General features: G+C 49.1%; 1 protein-coding gene across 1 annotated transcript in view; it reads right to left on the bottom strand.

Moving 5' to 3' along the window:
- Positions 1 to 2,822: 2,822 nt before the first annotated feature.
- Positions 2,823 to 16,944, bottom strand: part of WNT3A (Wnt family member 3A) — a gene marked incomplete at both ends in the record, with an annotated part of 83,673 nt that continues 69,551 nt past the window's right edge. Inside the window, 2 exons of the mRNA XM_082277237.1 lie at positions 2,823 to 3,302; positions 6,049 to 6,314. Coding sequence (XP_082133363.1) covers positions 2,823 to 3,302; positions 6,049 to 6,314 — 746 coding nt within the window. The remainder of the gene's footprint in view (positions 3,303 to 6,048; positions 6,315 to 16,944) is intronic.

Genomic DNA, 16,944 nt, shown 5'->3' with positions numbered 1-16,944 from the left:
TTGTTCTGGTGCAAAAGCAGAAATGGTGGATGTGAACAAGCTGCAGATGGGCTGGGGTCAGATTCCAGCTCCCATGCACGGAAGCCAAATCCTTCAACCCATTTCTTCACTGGTGTGGTACAAAAGAAGGAGTTCGAAACCACTTTGCTGAAAAATCTTAGGGTAAAACCAGTTGTGGGTGTGACCCCGCTGAAGTCAATGGATTGAAGGGACCTTGGCCTGCAACAATTTGAATTTTCACTGTTGGGTCACCATTTATTGACAGAAGTTCCTGGCAGGACGTGTCCAACATCTCTCACTGTGACTGCCTGCACTGCATCATATTAAGTAAACCAGATGTATCTTCCCTTAGCCCATCCTCTCCAATTTATCAACATCTTCCACCCCATAAGTGGTTTCCTGCAGAGTTTGTTGTCTTGACAGGCTGTGTTTGAATGTTGGTTATAGGGGCAATCTCCCCCTGCAGTGGCTTCCTTCTCTATTTCCCATGCTAAGGGTCTCCTTTTCACCAAGACTGCATTATGAAAACCAGTCATGCATCCATTAATTGATCTTTATTTAATTTTTCAGTGATCTACTGCCTTCTACCAGTTGGTGTGTGGCCATCGATGGGGTGCAGGGCTTACATGACAGATATCACAGATTGGTTTTCTCTCCGTGCTTTTTCTTTGCTTCTCTTGATCTCCTCCTCTCTCCTTCTCTCTCTTCTGCTCTCATTTCACTGCAGCTTTTTTTTCTTTTTGCATAGCACTGATAGAAGTGCCTCCATCAATAAGCAAATCTTGCCCTTGGGCACAGCCCTGAGACAAATGGGTGATGCATAAACTGCACCGGCCTAGGAGTAGTCCCAGGAGACGCCGCAGTGACTCAGAGTCAGCCCTCGGAGGCATCATTTCCTCCTGTTTTCCCTCTGATGGGATTAAGCTCTGTTTGTTCCCTTCTTCTTCTGCATATTCCCTCCTTTGGTTCCTGGGAAAAGGCTGACACGCACAGAGGAGCACTCTGATTTTTCTGCACAGATTTCCAGGAGTGAGCCAGCCAACAGCCATGATTACATTGCCATGAAATGGGAATTAACTCATGCCCTGTTTCCCTTCCTGTGCTGAAGAGACAGAATAAACACCAATCCATTGTCCTTTTCCAGGATAGGAACCCAAAAGCAGGGGTAAGGCAAAGAGGACACAGGGCAAGTGCATCTGAGGCTAAACCAGGCTGCGACTCCATGCTTGGTTCACCCCTCATTTATCCCAGTGTTGACCGGGAATAACTCAAGCAGGGCTACAGGGCTGTAAATACCAAGGTGATGGGCTGAGTTCATGCCTGATACCCTGAAGGAAGTCCTGATGCCCATGGAGGAGGTGAGACCTGTTTCTGTAAACCGTGTAAACTGGAATTGGAAGCAGAGCAACATGCAAAGACGGGGAGTCAGGGGTGAGCAGCAGAGATGGGCCAGCACTGCAAAGCTGAGATTTGGCTCTGCGTCCAAACTTACCCAAACTCTGGGCTGGTTCTGACTCTGGGTTTTGTCCATTTTAATCTGTGCCACTTTTACAGGTGGGAATGGCTGTAGGAATTAGGTGTGGAAACCAAGTTTGGCTTGAGTCTGAGACTGGTCCAGCTTGTGGGGTGTGGTGGTGATGGTGCGTTGGTTCACCCTCATGTAAACTAATGGGTGACAACGAGTCCTTCAGATCCATGTTCCCGACAGACCTGTGGGCTCAGGCTGTTCCCAGGTGCCCAGGAAGCCTGCAGGAGGTGTAGAGAGTGGATGGACAAAGTGCACTTTCCACTGTTGGTGAGGGAATTCTCCAAAGAGGTGGGAAGAGTGAACACTTTCCCATTCCATCCTTTTCCTGGGGTGCTGAGGAGATGGATGTCCTGTGCCAGTGTCCAGCCCCAGGAGACTCACTGCACCTCATGTTTCCAAGGAAGACTCACTGGCTGAGCCACGCCCTGGGGCTGGAGAACTGGAGCAGCATTCCCATTTGTGGGACTGTCTCCTTCTCAATGCACACACTGAGTCCACTTCACACACAAGACACTGAACTTTTCCGCAATGTGCACATCACCTGTGTGCCAACAGGGCATTTGCAGTTTTCTTTCTTTCTCTCCCTCTTCTTCTCCCTCCTTCCCTTTCTAGAGATGTCACGGAATCCTATGTGAAATCTGGCAGAAGCTACTATGCTAAAAAGTTCACACCAAGAGCTTGCTCATACTCCAGCTCTATTAGATATTTGTAGACTTCTCTGGTTCCAAGGCAAAAGCAAAGAAATAGTCATGCTCTTTATTAAAAAAAAAAATCATTAATTTATCTGCCTTTATTTCTTTTGCTGCTATTGCTTATATTACACAGTCTGGCCATTTGGGTTTGCAGAGAGATCTCTCAGAAAGCTCAGTGCTGCTGTCCAGCACAGCCTCTGCCTGGCTGAGGGAAAAGGAGATACTTAGGAAGATGCAAGTCTTTCAAAGGACACTTAATCACACGAGTCACTTCAGGTGGGTGAGAGCAGAGCAAATCCATGCTTTTGCTAATGCTCTTCTTTCCAGCTCAGTGTTGTGGGCTGGAAGAAAAAGCTGCTCTCCTGCTGGAGGCATCGGCGTTGGGGCAGAACTTGTGTAACTGCCAGATGTACCTCGGGATAGCCCAGAAGTCATTAGACCTATTCTATCCAACCAATTTTAGCCTTTTTAATTTTTTTTTTGTCCAGTTTTTTATTCTTTCAATATCAAAAAAGTAGACTTCTCTCACGTCTGCAACCTCAGAGGAAGTAGGCTCAAAATCCATTTCTCCACTCGGAGCCCGGGGAAGGGCTTTGCCTGCTTTATTTGCACGTGTGGACATCGTAGACTCGTATGCACTCCTGGCAGCGGACGTAGCAGCACCAGTGGAAGATACAGTGACACTTCTCTTTCCTTTTCTCAGTCCTCGTGTTGTGCCCGCGGCCGCAGCACAAAAGGTCGCAACCGTCAATCCCGTGGGAAGTGACGTTGCAGATCCTGTCGCGGGTCCCAAAGGAGCCTGTCTCAGGGTTGGGCTCACAAAAGTTTGGTGAGTTCTCGTAGTAAACCAGGTCCTTCTCTGTTGGGGCCTTGAAGAAGTTGTATTTGGGCCGGAGGGTCTCCACCCAGCCGCGGGATTCCCGGTGCTTTTCCACCACCATTTCCGATGCGCTGTCGTACTTGTCCTTGAGGTAGTCGCCGATGACCCTGAAGTCCGGCTGGGACCACCAGCAGGTCTTCACTTCGCAGCTCCCCGAGAGCCCGTGGCACTTGCACTTGAGGTGCATGAGCTCAATGATAGACTGCAAAAGAGAAGGAAGGCAAAGGAGAAGGAACACATTAACCTGTAATTAAAACACTTACGACATTCTGCTACTTAGCCGTGATTTTCCAAAGAATTATGAATGTTTTCATAGATATATTTACACTCTTGAGAACAAAAGTTGTCTCACCCCCCAGTCAATGCCCTGCTCACTGCTGGGTCTAAGATAAAACTTCTGCACTTTACAGTTTTCAGTGACTGGTTCTGATTCCCAACTCAGATTTAAAGATCTACCAAAAATTTTCACCTAGGAGATTTTGGATCATATTAACTTCCATCTTCATGTGGAAATACTACAGTGCTGTCACCCAGGATCACAATTCAATCACATCTGGGCAGAGAAGCCAAGAACACACAAAGCTACTCAAACAATGCCTTCACAAATGAAATATGCAGCTTTTCCAGTGGAAATTAAAGGAATATGAAATGTCCTAACTATCTAGAACAGAACTCCATCCTTTACATATGTTTTGTGTTTTCTTAAGCAAACAAGGTTTAAGCCTTGCTGTGGCTACTTTCAGAAACTGAAAAAGAATTTATTTCTATTTTTAAGCCAGGGTTATGATTTTTCTAAAATCATTTCAAAGGAAAAAAAAACAAAGAGCCCAACTTTTGATTTGAAACACTCAGGCTTCAACACAAAACACTTTCCTAGGATAAACAGGAGGGTGATTATTGATCCCAGAAGTTTGCTACCTGGTTTTACCTCTTATAAAATGGGCTTAAATATTTCCAGAGGTGTTGCCCTCCAGTACTCTGAGGTGGGAGACAACCTTATGCAACCAGCTTGATAATCTGCATTTTCAGAGTGATCAGCAAATTTCTGGGTACGTGAACAGGCGAGTGCCAGCCTGAGTCCAAGAGATTTGCCATGAATCAGCACCTTGGTGTTCACCAGGTGCTTTCCTGTGTTATTTACAGAGTATCACCCGCCACAAAGCAGGTTGTAATTAGCCATGAGAGAGAACCACAAAAGGTTTGGTTCCTATAATCACGCTGAACTTAATCAAAACTCCTGGCGGAGTGGTAGGGTTGGAGTTCCTATGGGAACTAATAGGAAACACTGCCCATGGCTCAGGTCTAGCTGGGAACATTCAAGCATGGAGACCTGGAAGAGCCGCCCCATGGGTGCTGGCATGGTGAGAATGGACAACACCAGTGCTTTCTAAAACAGTGAGATTTCAGGTCATGGTGTGACATCTGCTTTCTAATCTCTGACACCTGTAAAATATCCTAAAATAACCCAGCACCAAGACACAAGACTTAGAGTAAAAAGACCTCTGCGGGCCTGTGATCACAGGGATGTTTGTTCATTTTTTTCCAAGGATTCTCACTTCAGAGCAAATTCTCGCTTTAAAGAAAATCCCTCCTTTCCACTCTCTACAGATTCTCCACAGCCCTCTTTGTCCCACTACGTATCCCAGTAACTGCCACAAGCACGGCCCCATCCCTGGGGGTACCTGGGATAATTTAGGTCAGAGCTGGAGGAAACCACATCATCACTTGTGGTCATCTCCATTGCAGATAATTTCGGTTTCTGGTGGTATTTCCCTTTCAAAAGTTGTATTCCAACAGCTCTGCTGTGGTGCGAGGTGGGATAACTCCACCAGGGATTCATAGAATCCACTTGAGGAGCTCTCAAGAAGCCCCAGCCTGCCTGAGGACAGGTGTCCCAGCAACTGTGGTGGCTTTGCTACAGCTCTCTGCACTAAGGTCCCCCTGGATATGTGCAAGACCTTCTGCTGAGGGGACAAAACCACATTAATCTGCTCTCTGTTATCTCAGAGAAGCTGTGGCATAACCTCTGTTAGAAAGGGCTTTGTGGTTTAGTTCCACAAATTGTTTCCCACAAATCACACTCTTCTGGCACTTATGGGCTATTCTTGAGATGAAAAAAAAAAAAAAAAAAAAAAAGGAATATCCCCCTTTTGGGATTATTCCACCCAGGGAAATGATTCATTGTGTATAAGGCAGATTCTGTGCTTTCTTTTCCCCAACACATTTTGTTCCAGGATTGTTTGAAGTGAAAACAGCTTTAGGGCATGGTCCAAGTTTAATCAGGAGGTACCAGAGTCATATTGCCTCTAATTTCCTGGGAAATTGAACAGGGTTGAGAAGATGGGTTGTGGGAAAAGGTCTCCTGCTCTCCTCCTCCCTCAAGGCTGCAGAGAAGGGGAATTGCACCCAAACTTCAGGTGCCCCACAGCCAATGGAAGGGAACAGGCACAATTAGGACATTATTAACTGAGTTAATAACTCTAATCGTGGACTCACAGAATGATTTGGGATGAAAGGGACCTTAAAAATCATTCCGTTCCAACCACCCTGGCATGAGCAGGGACACCTTTCACTAGACCAGGTTGCTCCAAGCCCTATCCAACCCGGCCTTGAACACTTCTAGGAATGAGGTGTCCACAACTTCTGGAGGTAGACATCTTTATAAAACGGAATGAAATCCCATCCTAAGCCTGCCTTGCTCCATTCTCTACAGAAGAGCTCTGGACCACTGACTGCAAGGCAGACATTTACAGCCGCGCGGGTGAATTTATGTGGAGCTTTCATAGATCAGGCACATCGATCTAGAACTATCATAGGACAGGTATTACCATTTCATGACGTAAATCTGCCCAGATTTCGATCCTTTTAGTCCCCTTAATTCCCTCCCACCATTCATTATGTCGGGTTAGAAAATAACAATAGGAAAGGTAAAACTTCAATGTCCTTACGGTCCTTCCAGCTTCGTTGTTGTGCCTGTTCATGGCTGAGCGAGCGTCGGGCCTGTTCTCCCGGGCATCCGCGAATTCCCGGGACACCATGCTCCCAAACTCCACGTCCTCGCTGCAGCCTCCCCACTTCCAGCCCTCCCCAGGAGAGCCCTTGTGGCGCGTGTCACACCCGCAGATGGTGGCCGAGCCCTCGGCGCAGGATCTGGTCACGGCGAAAGCCACCCCGGCAGAGGCGATGGCGTGGACAAAGGCGGACTCCCTGGTGGCTGCGAAAGAGAGAAGTCAGTGAATAAGGGCCAGTGAAGGATGGGTTTGATCAGTCCTGTGAACATCTTCTCTGGAGGGCATGGCAGAAGGCCAGGAAATCCTCCTCTTCCCTGTGGTCTGGCTTGGACTTACTCCAAAGATGTTTTCTTCGGCTAGGAAATGAGCTCCTGTGCAGACAGGACCAGGCTTGATTCAAGGCCACTGAGGTCAGCCAAGAAGTTCTGACTGGGGTCATCCTCAGGTCTTTGGACAGGGCTATGGCACCACAGAAAGCTGTGCAAACCTGAATTTCAGGGGCCACATGGAATATTCTATATGGTGCTGTGCAGTCAATGCACCTCACAGCCAGACCCTGAGCCGTAGGCTTCGCTTCAGACACACAGAATTTGGGGATGTTGCCAAAAAATGGAAAATGCACATCTACACTGAATGACAGCCTCACTCTTAGTGGTGGGACCAGCACCAGGTAAAGCTCCTCTTCCTTGACTGGGAGAGGTGCTGGTGGCTGGAAGGCAGGAAAATGCCAGGATGGTCACATCCTCAACCCTCAGGATGTAAACCAAACACTGTCCCCACCCTCCATCCCTTTTTTCCCCGAGGCTGTGCCTCTCACTCAGTGACAGTGTCCAAGGTGCACCTTGCACCTGCCCCAAGTTTTCCTCACTTGCCTAATTAGGGACTGGAAAATGAGCTTTCCGTTTCTGCCCATTGCCTCAGGCTGGAGAGTGGGATCAGCTAAAGATGTTAAGGACTGAGGAGTTTTAGTCTTTGTGGAGAACTTCCATCACAACTCTCCATCCCAGGAAGAGCTGGGCAGGGAAGGGGAGCGGGCAAGGCTTTCCCAGATGCCAGTGCTTTTTCCACACTGTGCCAAAATGAAAACCAAACTTTTCAAACTGCTTTGCAAGCAGGGAATACCCCAAGATATCAGTTTTTACTTCCCTTCTCCCTCGCACTTTTGGTTTCTTCACTCACAGGAAATGATCCTGCAGTTCAACACCACACCTCAGAAAGCACCACTGCTTCTTGGCTACAGTAAAATGGGATTTGTACTGTGAACAGGGCTGTTCTCAAACCCTTGAGGCAATTCTAAGCAGACACCATAGTTCTGATCACTGGCCTCCCTTAACCTCTTGTACTGCTCCCCATTCCCCTTGTGCTTACAGACCAGTTATCCTTGAAATTGTGTTGTTTCTGACACTTTTCAGATGATTCCACTGGGACATTGAAATATGAATGGATCCATAAAGGCACAAGGTCACATTTTAAGTTATTTGCAACTTCACCAACTTCTACCAAGCTTTGTATCAGCTGACTACTCAAAAACCACTCAAACCTTCCCTGGACCGTATTTTGCTGATCTGAGCTTTCCCTGGGCATTTTGGCTTAATCTTTGCCTTCTAGATGCTTCCAGGCTTTACTAATGTGAAGAGAGTTTAATGCACCAAGCCAAAAAGTCAACATGTTTTCGGGGAGCAATCAAAACTGTGGAGCAGTCTCGGCTGGATTCAAGGCTTAAGCAAGAACTCAGGCTTTGCTTTGGGAAGGCTACCAAATACAACAATATGCAAATCCAGTAATGTGCATGAACTTACAAGCTGAAGGGATGAGCAATGTCCTGGAACATGTTTGTCAGGGCACTTGGGGAGGTTAGTAAGTCACCGAGGGCTACAACCCAGAAAAAAAAAGAAAAAGGAAAATGCAGGAACCCTCAGGTCCCCAGTGTGATTTTGAAAAACCCTTGTTCAGCATCTGTCCAGCCTGGAGGATCCCAGCGTCCTGCAAATGATGACCATGCAGTTCTTGACTGGGAGAGCTCAGCTTTCACAGTCCCGTTCTAACAGGACTGGGGACTTTGCATCGCGCTTGCCTAAGTCCAAGCGGGATCCAGAAACCAAATTTTAGGGGCGGAGAGCTTTGTATGAGGTCCACAAGGACATTTCTGACCAGCCCTGGGGCCTCTGAAAAGTAGAAGGCTTCTCACAAAAGCGAGATGAGGTGGTGGGGTGAGTGCCATTCTAATCTGGTAGGGAGGTGGAAGGTGCTGTGTCCGGCCAGAGAAAAGCTGACACAGCTCCCACATCCTCCCAGTGTGGCCCAGCTAATCCTGCAATATTTTCATAAAATCATAGAATGGTTGGATTGGAAGGTCCTTAAAGATAATGTAGCTCCAATGTCCCCAAATCTTTCTGCTTTCACCCCATGCTCCCCCCAGCCTGTGTTGGGGATTGGGATTAGCCTGACCCCTGTGCAGGACCTTGTGCTTGGCCTTGTTGCGCTTCATGAGGTTTGCACAGACCCGCATCTCCAGCCTGCCCAGCTCCCTCTGGATCCATCCCTTCCCTCCAGCGTGTGACTGCACCACTCAGCCTGGTGTCACCAGCAAACTTCCTGAGGGTGCCCTGGATCCCACTGCCCACGTCACCAACAAACAGTGCCAGTCCCAACACCAACCCCTAAGGAACACCACCGCATCTCTTAGAGCGGCACCACCCAGCTAACCCCTGATCCACCAGGCAGTCCATCCATCAAATCCAGGTATCTCCAATTCAGAGACAAGGATGCGAGCTTTTCTCTGACTATGACTAAAGCACGTTCCTCGGTTAGGTCAGCATCACCCTTTGCTCTGCTCAGGAGAGATCGGATCCAGGCCTTTGGCTTCTTGGGAAGGTGTTGCAGGTGCTGAACTGATGTTTGCAAACCTCCTGTGCCTTGCCAAGCTTGAACCAAAAAGAAAGCCGTGGTGTCTGTGCAGAAAAACTTCCCCTGTGTGGGTATGAGGGAGGTGGCCTTGGCTTGGGAGTCCACAGTTTGTGGATCCCAGCTTGGATTCAGCAGGAGCATCAGCTCAGCACAGAGGTGTTTCTCTGTGCATTCCCCTCACTACAAGAAGGACATTGAGAGGCTGGAGCGTGTCCAGGGAAGGGAATGGAGCTGGGAAAGGGGCTCAGCCTGGAGCAAAGGAGGCTCAGGGGGAACCTTGTGGCTCTGCACAAGTCCCTGACAGGAGGGGGCAGCCGGGGGGGTCGGGCTCTGCTCCCAGGGAACAGGGACAGGAGAGAGGGAACGGCCTCAGGCTGGGCCACGTATTGGACATTAGGGAAATTTGGATATTTGGGTTGGATATTAGGGAAAATTTCTTCACACTGAAAGGGGTGTCAGGCCCTGGCACAGCTGCCCAGGGCAGTGGTGGCATCACCTGGAGGGATTTAAAAGGATATGGCACTTGGGAACACGGGAGACCAGTGGACGTGGCAGTGCTGGCTTCATGCTTGGGCTCAATGACCTTGTTGGTCTTTTCCAACCTTAAGAATTCTACAATCCGATGATTCTGTCCTGGTGCAGAGCTCACCAAACCCCAGGGAGCTTCAGGCAGCACAGCCTGGAGAATTCCTGCATTTGCCAGGACTTGGGCACAGCTGATCAAGCAGTTCCGGGCAGACAGTTTTGGCTGTAGACACCAAACCCTAAATCTCAGGTCCATCACCTAAACTCTGCACCGTTTTCAATCCTTGTTGAAAGCCAGGAGGGAATTGATGGGATTATCCTTAAGAAGCACCAATTACACTGAACTCTTCCCAGAAAGCGCTCAGTGCCTTTTACAGCCTGGATAGGACGTAATCACTCCCCTGCTTTTGAAATGCAGCCACCACTTAAGAGCACACAACAGGAAGCAAATCGCGTTGTATCTGATCGTAACTACCTGGGGAATGCAGGCAGGCAGGGCAAAGGAGCTGAGATCTGGCCCCGGGGCACTGAGGTGAGGAGTTTGTCTCTTGAGAAAGTCGCAGCCGATCTCTTAATGACTCCACGGAATTAGGGCACTGGGTTTACATCTCCTACCCCTAACTTAAGGCACCGGGTTCAATATTGACGCAGATGGAGCGGTGCCACCGTGTGAGTCACGTCCTGCCACCTCCCAAGCCATGGGACTGTCCTGCCATCGCTAAGCAGAACTGACCCTGCCGAGCTCGGAAGAGCTCCCCGGGTCGTAGCCGGAGGCGGTGTGGCTGCAGGAATGGAGAAGGAGTGTATGGAGACAGAGATAAGCAGAAGGAAAGCATGCACTTGTAATGGAAATGAGGGGTTATTAAGGTGCCATATAAAAATGCAAGAGATTTAGCGAAGATAGCAGGAAAGTGCCGTGTATTTGTCAGGTCGCCTCATTCCTCTCTGGGTGGTTCTGGTAGCAGGAGACAGCAGCTCGTTGGGGCTTGAAGAGAGCTTCTGGAAAGTCATCTGGCAGGAGGAGGCTAGCAGGGATTAGTATCTCACGGGGATGTTGACTTCAGAGCGTTTTAATCACCTTCTTTTCAGTGCAGCACAAGGTCACCGAAGCTCTCTCTGCCTTCAGCTAGCTTGCTTAATTCCTGCCTGCTCCTGAGTTTCCCTGCAAGGCCCAGAGTGTGGGATATCTGGTGCTTCCCCAGAATTTCCTCGCCATTCTGGAGGGATTGAGTATCAGTGAAAAAGTGCTGAGACTCACAGAGGGCCTTTAGGGGTGTCCCCTAAAGCAGAGGTCTCCAAGTCACTGATCCCTTCTGGAAAGTGTTCCTAAAAGCCCAGACTGAAATCTGAGAAACTCAATGTCCCCTGAATATCCTGTGCAGGACCTCTCTGACCACTCGTCCCAGCACCAAACCCATCTTGAGATGCAAAAACGCTTGGCTGAGGAGTTTAATTTTGATAATCCAGAGGCCTGAGGATGACATGACCTAAGATTTGCTTTCCTGCTGTGACAGGGCTTTTTTAAGTGACTTTGGGCAAATCCCTTAGTCATTCTGTGCTTCTGCTTCCTTATCTGTACACCTGAGGACAATCCTGCTTATCTCCTCAGGAGTCTGCAATGCTAAATTCAGTGATGTCTTCAGAACTGTAGGCAGGAGTTGGGGCCGAGCAGAGGGTTCTCAGACTGTGGGATGAGGCAGGCAAATGAATAACTGCACAAATATCTCAGCTGTCCAATGCAAGAAACCTGCTCTCGTGTGTTCTTCTGCCCAGACAGTGACTTATTTTTCCTGAATCTTTTCCCTGAATGATGAAATGATTAACCCCAACTCAGATAGATATCCCAGATACGTGGCAAGATGGACTGTGCTGATGCAGTAGGATGAACAGAATGGTTTATTTTGCTCTGAAAATCCCTTTTTACCACATCTATACCATGACAGTGAGCCCTGTTGTCCCCATTTCTGACACCTTAAATCTTTCCTTTTTGGAACAGAGTCCTTGGAGTGAAGCACTGACTTAGTGCCTTTTTGGGGCTGGATAATGTATAAACAACATGGAAAAGAATTGTCCCAGACAATGGAGGAGAGAATTCCCAGCCACATCCATTCCTGAGGAGAGGATCCTGCTCCCTGCTCCACGACTGGAAAGACATTGGCATGGTGTGGCTGTGAGCTCTGAATTTCTGACACCACAGACTTCTGGAGTGCTCTTGGGAGAGGCACTTAGCAAAAAATGGAGTGGAACAGGGGAAATGGAATATCTGTTTAGGGGGACTGTGGGGAGGAGTCGTGCTGGCTTCTCTGAGCTTCGTTTTTCAAAGCTAAAAGTCTACAGAAAGGCACTTCTTGCTCCAGCTGCTTGAGACACCCACCTTTGAGGGGTGGAAGGTGCAAAGGCTTTCCAACATTTTTCTGGTAGGGCAGACTCCCTAAGCACACGAGGGAGTGTGAGAAAGGGTTTCAATTCCCTCCTTGGCTCGAGGGGATATAAACCCACAGCTGTCAGTTAGGATTTGCACAACAGTTGACACTACACTGACTCTGGATTAAAAGGGAAAAACCTGACCAAATAAACTAAATAAGACCCAAGAACTGAAAAACTGAAAATAAAACTGGGAACAACTCAGTGTTTCTGGTATTTGGAGCAGGACAACCCAGCCTTTTACACTGGCTCAATTTTCCCTGGTTCCTGTGGTCCTTCCTGCACACTTGGCATCATGGGGATTGGAAGGTGTTGTCCAAAGGAGAAAGGTGCTGAGGAATTCGTGAAGAATTTTGGAAGCCCAGCCTTCGAACGAGGTGCTCTCAGCACACTGTGCTTTCCTCCTTGAATCCATCAAGGGAGACACCTTCCCCGGATGTGGGAGCAGAGCTGTGCCATTCCCTCGTGGGGAGAGTCACCCATGAACAGTTCCATGAAGATAAACCAGAAGGGCTTGAATGAAAGCTCACGCTGCACCACTTTGCAGCAAAAAGAAGAATCCCAGGAAAGATTAATACCAAAAGAGCCTGCTCGGTTGTTAAGTAGCTGGTGGCCCCTGGGAGAAGAAGTTTCTGTAGGCTCTGGCAGCCTTGCAGGCACGGCTGCTTTCTGAACAGCAGGAGGGAAATCCAGCGGGACTGGTGAGTCAGAGCTCCCAGGATTCGCAAAAGCACATGGAGGGCTTATACCAACACAAATGGCATTGCCTGCTGGCCCTGAGATCCACGTGCAGGAGGAGCAGGGCAGCCCAGACTGTCCCAGATTCCAGCAGGGGATACTCCAGTCCCTCAGCCCAGCTGGGCTCTGCTAAACTTGCTCAGCAGCAGATCCCTGAAAGCCAAAAAACTGTGAGTTCAAGATATGGGGATGATGTCCTCCACTGTACGATGCTCTTTGGGGGCTGAGAAGAAAGCTGGGGACAGACTTCTCAGTAGGGCCTGTTGAGCTAAAATAGGGGCAATGGTTTTAAACTAAAACGATGTGGATCAAGACTTAAGGAAGAAATTTTTATGATGAGGGTGGTGAAGCACTGGAACGGGTTGTCCAAAGAGGTGGTGGATGCCCCATTCCTGGAAACAGCCAAGGTGAAATTAGGTGGGGCTTTGAGCAACCTGATCTATTGGAAGGTGCCCCTGCTCACTGCAGGAGAGTTGGACTAGATGAACTTTAAAGGTCTTTTCCAACCTAAACCATTGTAAGAAATGCAGGTTCCCATTTTCACAGGACATATTTCTCCCCAGGGAAAGGAGTGAAGGTGGGGAAAAAAAAAATGTTAAAGCAGTTTTGTTTTTTTTTTTTTTTTTTTTTTGAATGATCACCAAGCAGGAAATCGTTTGCCAATAAGAACTATTAAATTTTGGCCCAGCACCAGGGGAAGGCAGAGAACAGGGAACTCCTTGGCACACACTGGCTGACAGATCCATCCACGCTGCGCAGACAGTGCCCAAGTGCTGGAGGGGAACAAGCGTCATTCCCATTGCAGGGGAGGAGGAGGAGGAGGATCACAGGGGTGTCACGGCTGCTGGGACCCTGACATTGCTCGAGGGGAAAATACTGGGAGCGTTGGAAACCAAATATTGGCTCTGGCAGCCTCGGAGGCAGGTGAGCTTCAGTTTCCCCACATTCCTCTCGATTGTAGCAAGAGTGGATCCCATCTCAGATAAAGCAACCGAAAGGTTTTACATAAGCCTGGCTCAGCCTCAAGCTTCCCTCAGCTTCCCTCTGGAGAGGTCCCTGTTTCCACAGCTCGCGTTTGCCTTGGCCCATCCTCACCATCTGCAGTGCGTTGGTCTCCTGCAGCATCTCAGGCCTGGTACCTCCTCAGTTACCCCTTTACTCCTTAGCAGTGGGTCCTTGTCCCACTCTTGCTGTTTGCTTTCAAAAATACACCTCCCACCCATTAGGATGGAAGTTGTGGCCTTGGATGTGCTCAGCATGAGGGCTGTAGGAGGGGACAAGTCAGGCTTCCTGGTGGGAGAGCACATTCCCAAATTCAGCAGCGTGAGCAGTGTCCATCCTGGTTATGTTGGAAAATACTTTCCTGAGTGAAAGCTTAAGGAAGAGATCCTGAGATTCTGAGATCTTTAAAGCTTTTGTTTCTTTCCTTGGTGTTACTCCCAAACCTAAACCACCAAGCACCAAGTGCCCTGACCCCGATTTCCTGCTCGACCACAGCAGCATCGGTCAGGGAGCCCTTGTGGTTACTCTGAGAAGACTCCAGAGGCTGTGGGAAGATTGGAGCCTGGTGACTGCCTCACCCAGTGGGATACACGTGCTGCACAGAGGGCCTCTCTGGACATGGGTGACTCCAAAACTCTGCCTCAGTTTCCCCATTTGCAAAGCAATGGGCAGAAAGCTCATCTTACACCCTCCAGCCTGAGCTTTGGGCACCCTTTCAGCCTGCAGCATTCCAAAGGAGAGGGGCAAGAGAGAGTTTTCTCCTCAGCCAGTGCTGCATGATGCCTTATTACCCCAGGAATGATGCTTGTGCTGGGATCACTCTTCATCCGTGGGGCCTTCCAGGAGAACCTCAGCACCTTGAGCTGCCTCTGGGCTGAGTTGTGATCACCTCATTGCAAAGGGGTGCGACTAGAGGACCTTTAAATGTCCTCAAACCCAAACTATTCTATGATTCTATGACATGGAGACTTTCTAACTGGCACCTCATCTGGTTATAGGTCTTGGCAGCAGCTCCAGGATGTTCCAGAGCAGCTCTGTGTTGTGCTAAGACGGGTCCAGAGTTATATAAACCCCCACCAATCTTATCCCAAAGACCTTGATTACCTGGGAACCTTTGAAGAGGAGCAGTGCCTCAATGGCTGCCTGGGATCCCTTGGATGGAGGAGGATCACTAATTCCACTCCCCAAAGATCTCTTTGTAAGACTGGAATCAGAGAATTATAGAATCCCAGAATGGTTTGGATGGGAAGGGACCTTAAGATCATCTCATTCCAACCCCCCGCCATGGGCAGGGACACCTTGCACTATCCCAGGCTTCTCAGAGCCCCATCCAGCCCATCCTTGAACATTTCCAGGGATGGGGAGTCCACAACTGCAGTCTCTATGCAGTTCTACAGACTGACCTGAATGATCTGGAGTCATTCACCAGTGAAACCCAAGCTCCTGCTGCCGCTGCCTGGTGTGCAGGCCTGTGTCAGATCCCCTCCTCTTCGGCAGCATTCCCACGTGGGTTTATCTCCAAACCTAGGGAAGCCCAGTCTGCCAGAACAGCAGTCCCTGGGAGCTGCAGGTAACCAAGGCTTTCCCTGGAATGGGATGAGGGTGGCTCCAAGAGCAGCTGTAGCTCTGGGAGAAATGCAGTACCCACAGCACAGCAGGTGATGCCAACCCCATGGCTCTGTGTCACACCACAGCCTGTCCCCTTCTTCTTCCTGTCCCCTTCTGCCCTGTCAGCTCTGTGCCCAGCTGATTCTGCACAGTTTCTCATCAAAATCCAGCTCCGGGCTTTGCTTGGCTTTTTTAACCACTTAAAAATCAGGCCCCTAAATGCAAAGGTTTATGCAAATGCATAATAACAAGAAGTTAACCACACTTTTGCATATCTTAAAGGAAAGGTTAGGTTTGGGTCCCATCCGTGTTTTGAACGGAGTTCTGATTGAGTTCTTGTTTCCTCTGAACCAGCTGTGCTAGTGTCAACACATCCCTGGGAAGATGAAAGGCCCTCAGAAGACATTTGATCAGATTAGCTGTGATTCAGCTCATTGGAGGGAAATTATTAAATGGGCAATTCCTGCCAGGGAACATGAAGGCGATACAGATAAGAGAGAATGCTGGATTGAAGGAGGTTGGCTTAGCACAGCCTGTAAAATCCTGAAGGCCAAGTTTCCCTAAAACATCTGAATGATGAGCTTTTTCTTTTTCTTATTCTTTTTTTTTTTTTTTTTTTTTTTTTGCCTTTTCACTTTCTCTCTGTTGGTTGCTCATGGTTGTCGTTGCACTGGAGCACAACAGAGCCGCAACCTCCAGTGTGGTGCTCCAACTTCCAAGCCTTCCGTGCACTTCCAAACCTTTCAGGCTCTACCTGAAACAGGTAGAGCCAGATTGCCGGACGCCAGAGCAGCCTGCAAGCCTCGTGCCCTGGGAGCAGGGCCGGTGCTCCCTGCAGCCCCCCGAGTCCCCGTGTGAGCCTGAGCCGAGGCTGGGCTGAAGGCTGGAATGCTCTCGTTAATTAGCGACTGTCAAAACAACCCCAGGTGATCTCGCACGTAACCAGACCCCCAAGATAGGCAAATCAGCAGGACGGTCTGGTATCAGTAACCTGAGTCTGATACCTGCAAAGCAAAAACCCCCTTATCTCTCTCTCTATCGCCCTATCTCTCTGCTGATCTAATCATTACCATGTATGTCTCCCTACCTACCCTGCTTAATGTTTTATCTGTCTTTCTGTTGGCTTGGTCATGTGTGAAACACTCGGGTGGCGTCTGATCCCCCCCTCCCGCCGTCCCATAAACGCCTTCTCCTGAATATTCCATCGTCCTGGAGCAGCACGGTCCTCTCGATCCGCCCTGAATTACCCCGACCCCTCGTCTCCCCAACAGCCCATGTCCCTGGGAGGCTGTGGACAAAAGGAAGCTGTGTGCCAATCGGGGGTGATTAGCAGGGATACAGGGCGCTCATTGTGGCAGGACAGAGTCCTTAATGAAAGGGGAAGGCGGAAAAGGAGCGGGGAAGGACTGGGGCGAAATTCTCCGGGGCGCCTTCCAGGTTAAAGCATCATTGGGGTCCCTCCTGGCCTCGGGAAACAAAAAAAAAAAAAAAAAAAAAAAAGGCAAGGGAAAGAAGGCAAGCCCCAAAGACTGCGATGCAAAACAGCCCCAATGGTCAGTAGGCTACGGGGAAGCAAAAAAATAAAAAGGAGAATATAATTGTATTCTGTTATCAGGAGCAACATGGTCG

The sequence above is a fragment of the Coloeus monedula genome (assembly GCF_965178545.1).
Source record: "Coloeus monedula genome assembly, chromosome: 1".
NCBI classification, from domain to species: Eukaryota; Metazoa; Chordata; class Aves; order Passeriformes; family Corvidae; genus Coloeus; species Coloeus monedula.
This window is presented reverse-complemented; position numbering and strand designations above follow the sequence as displayed.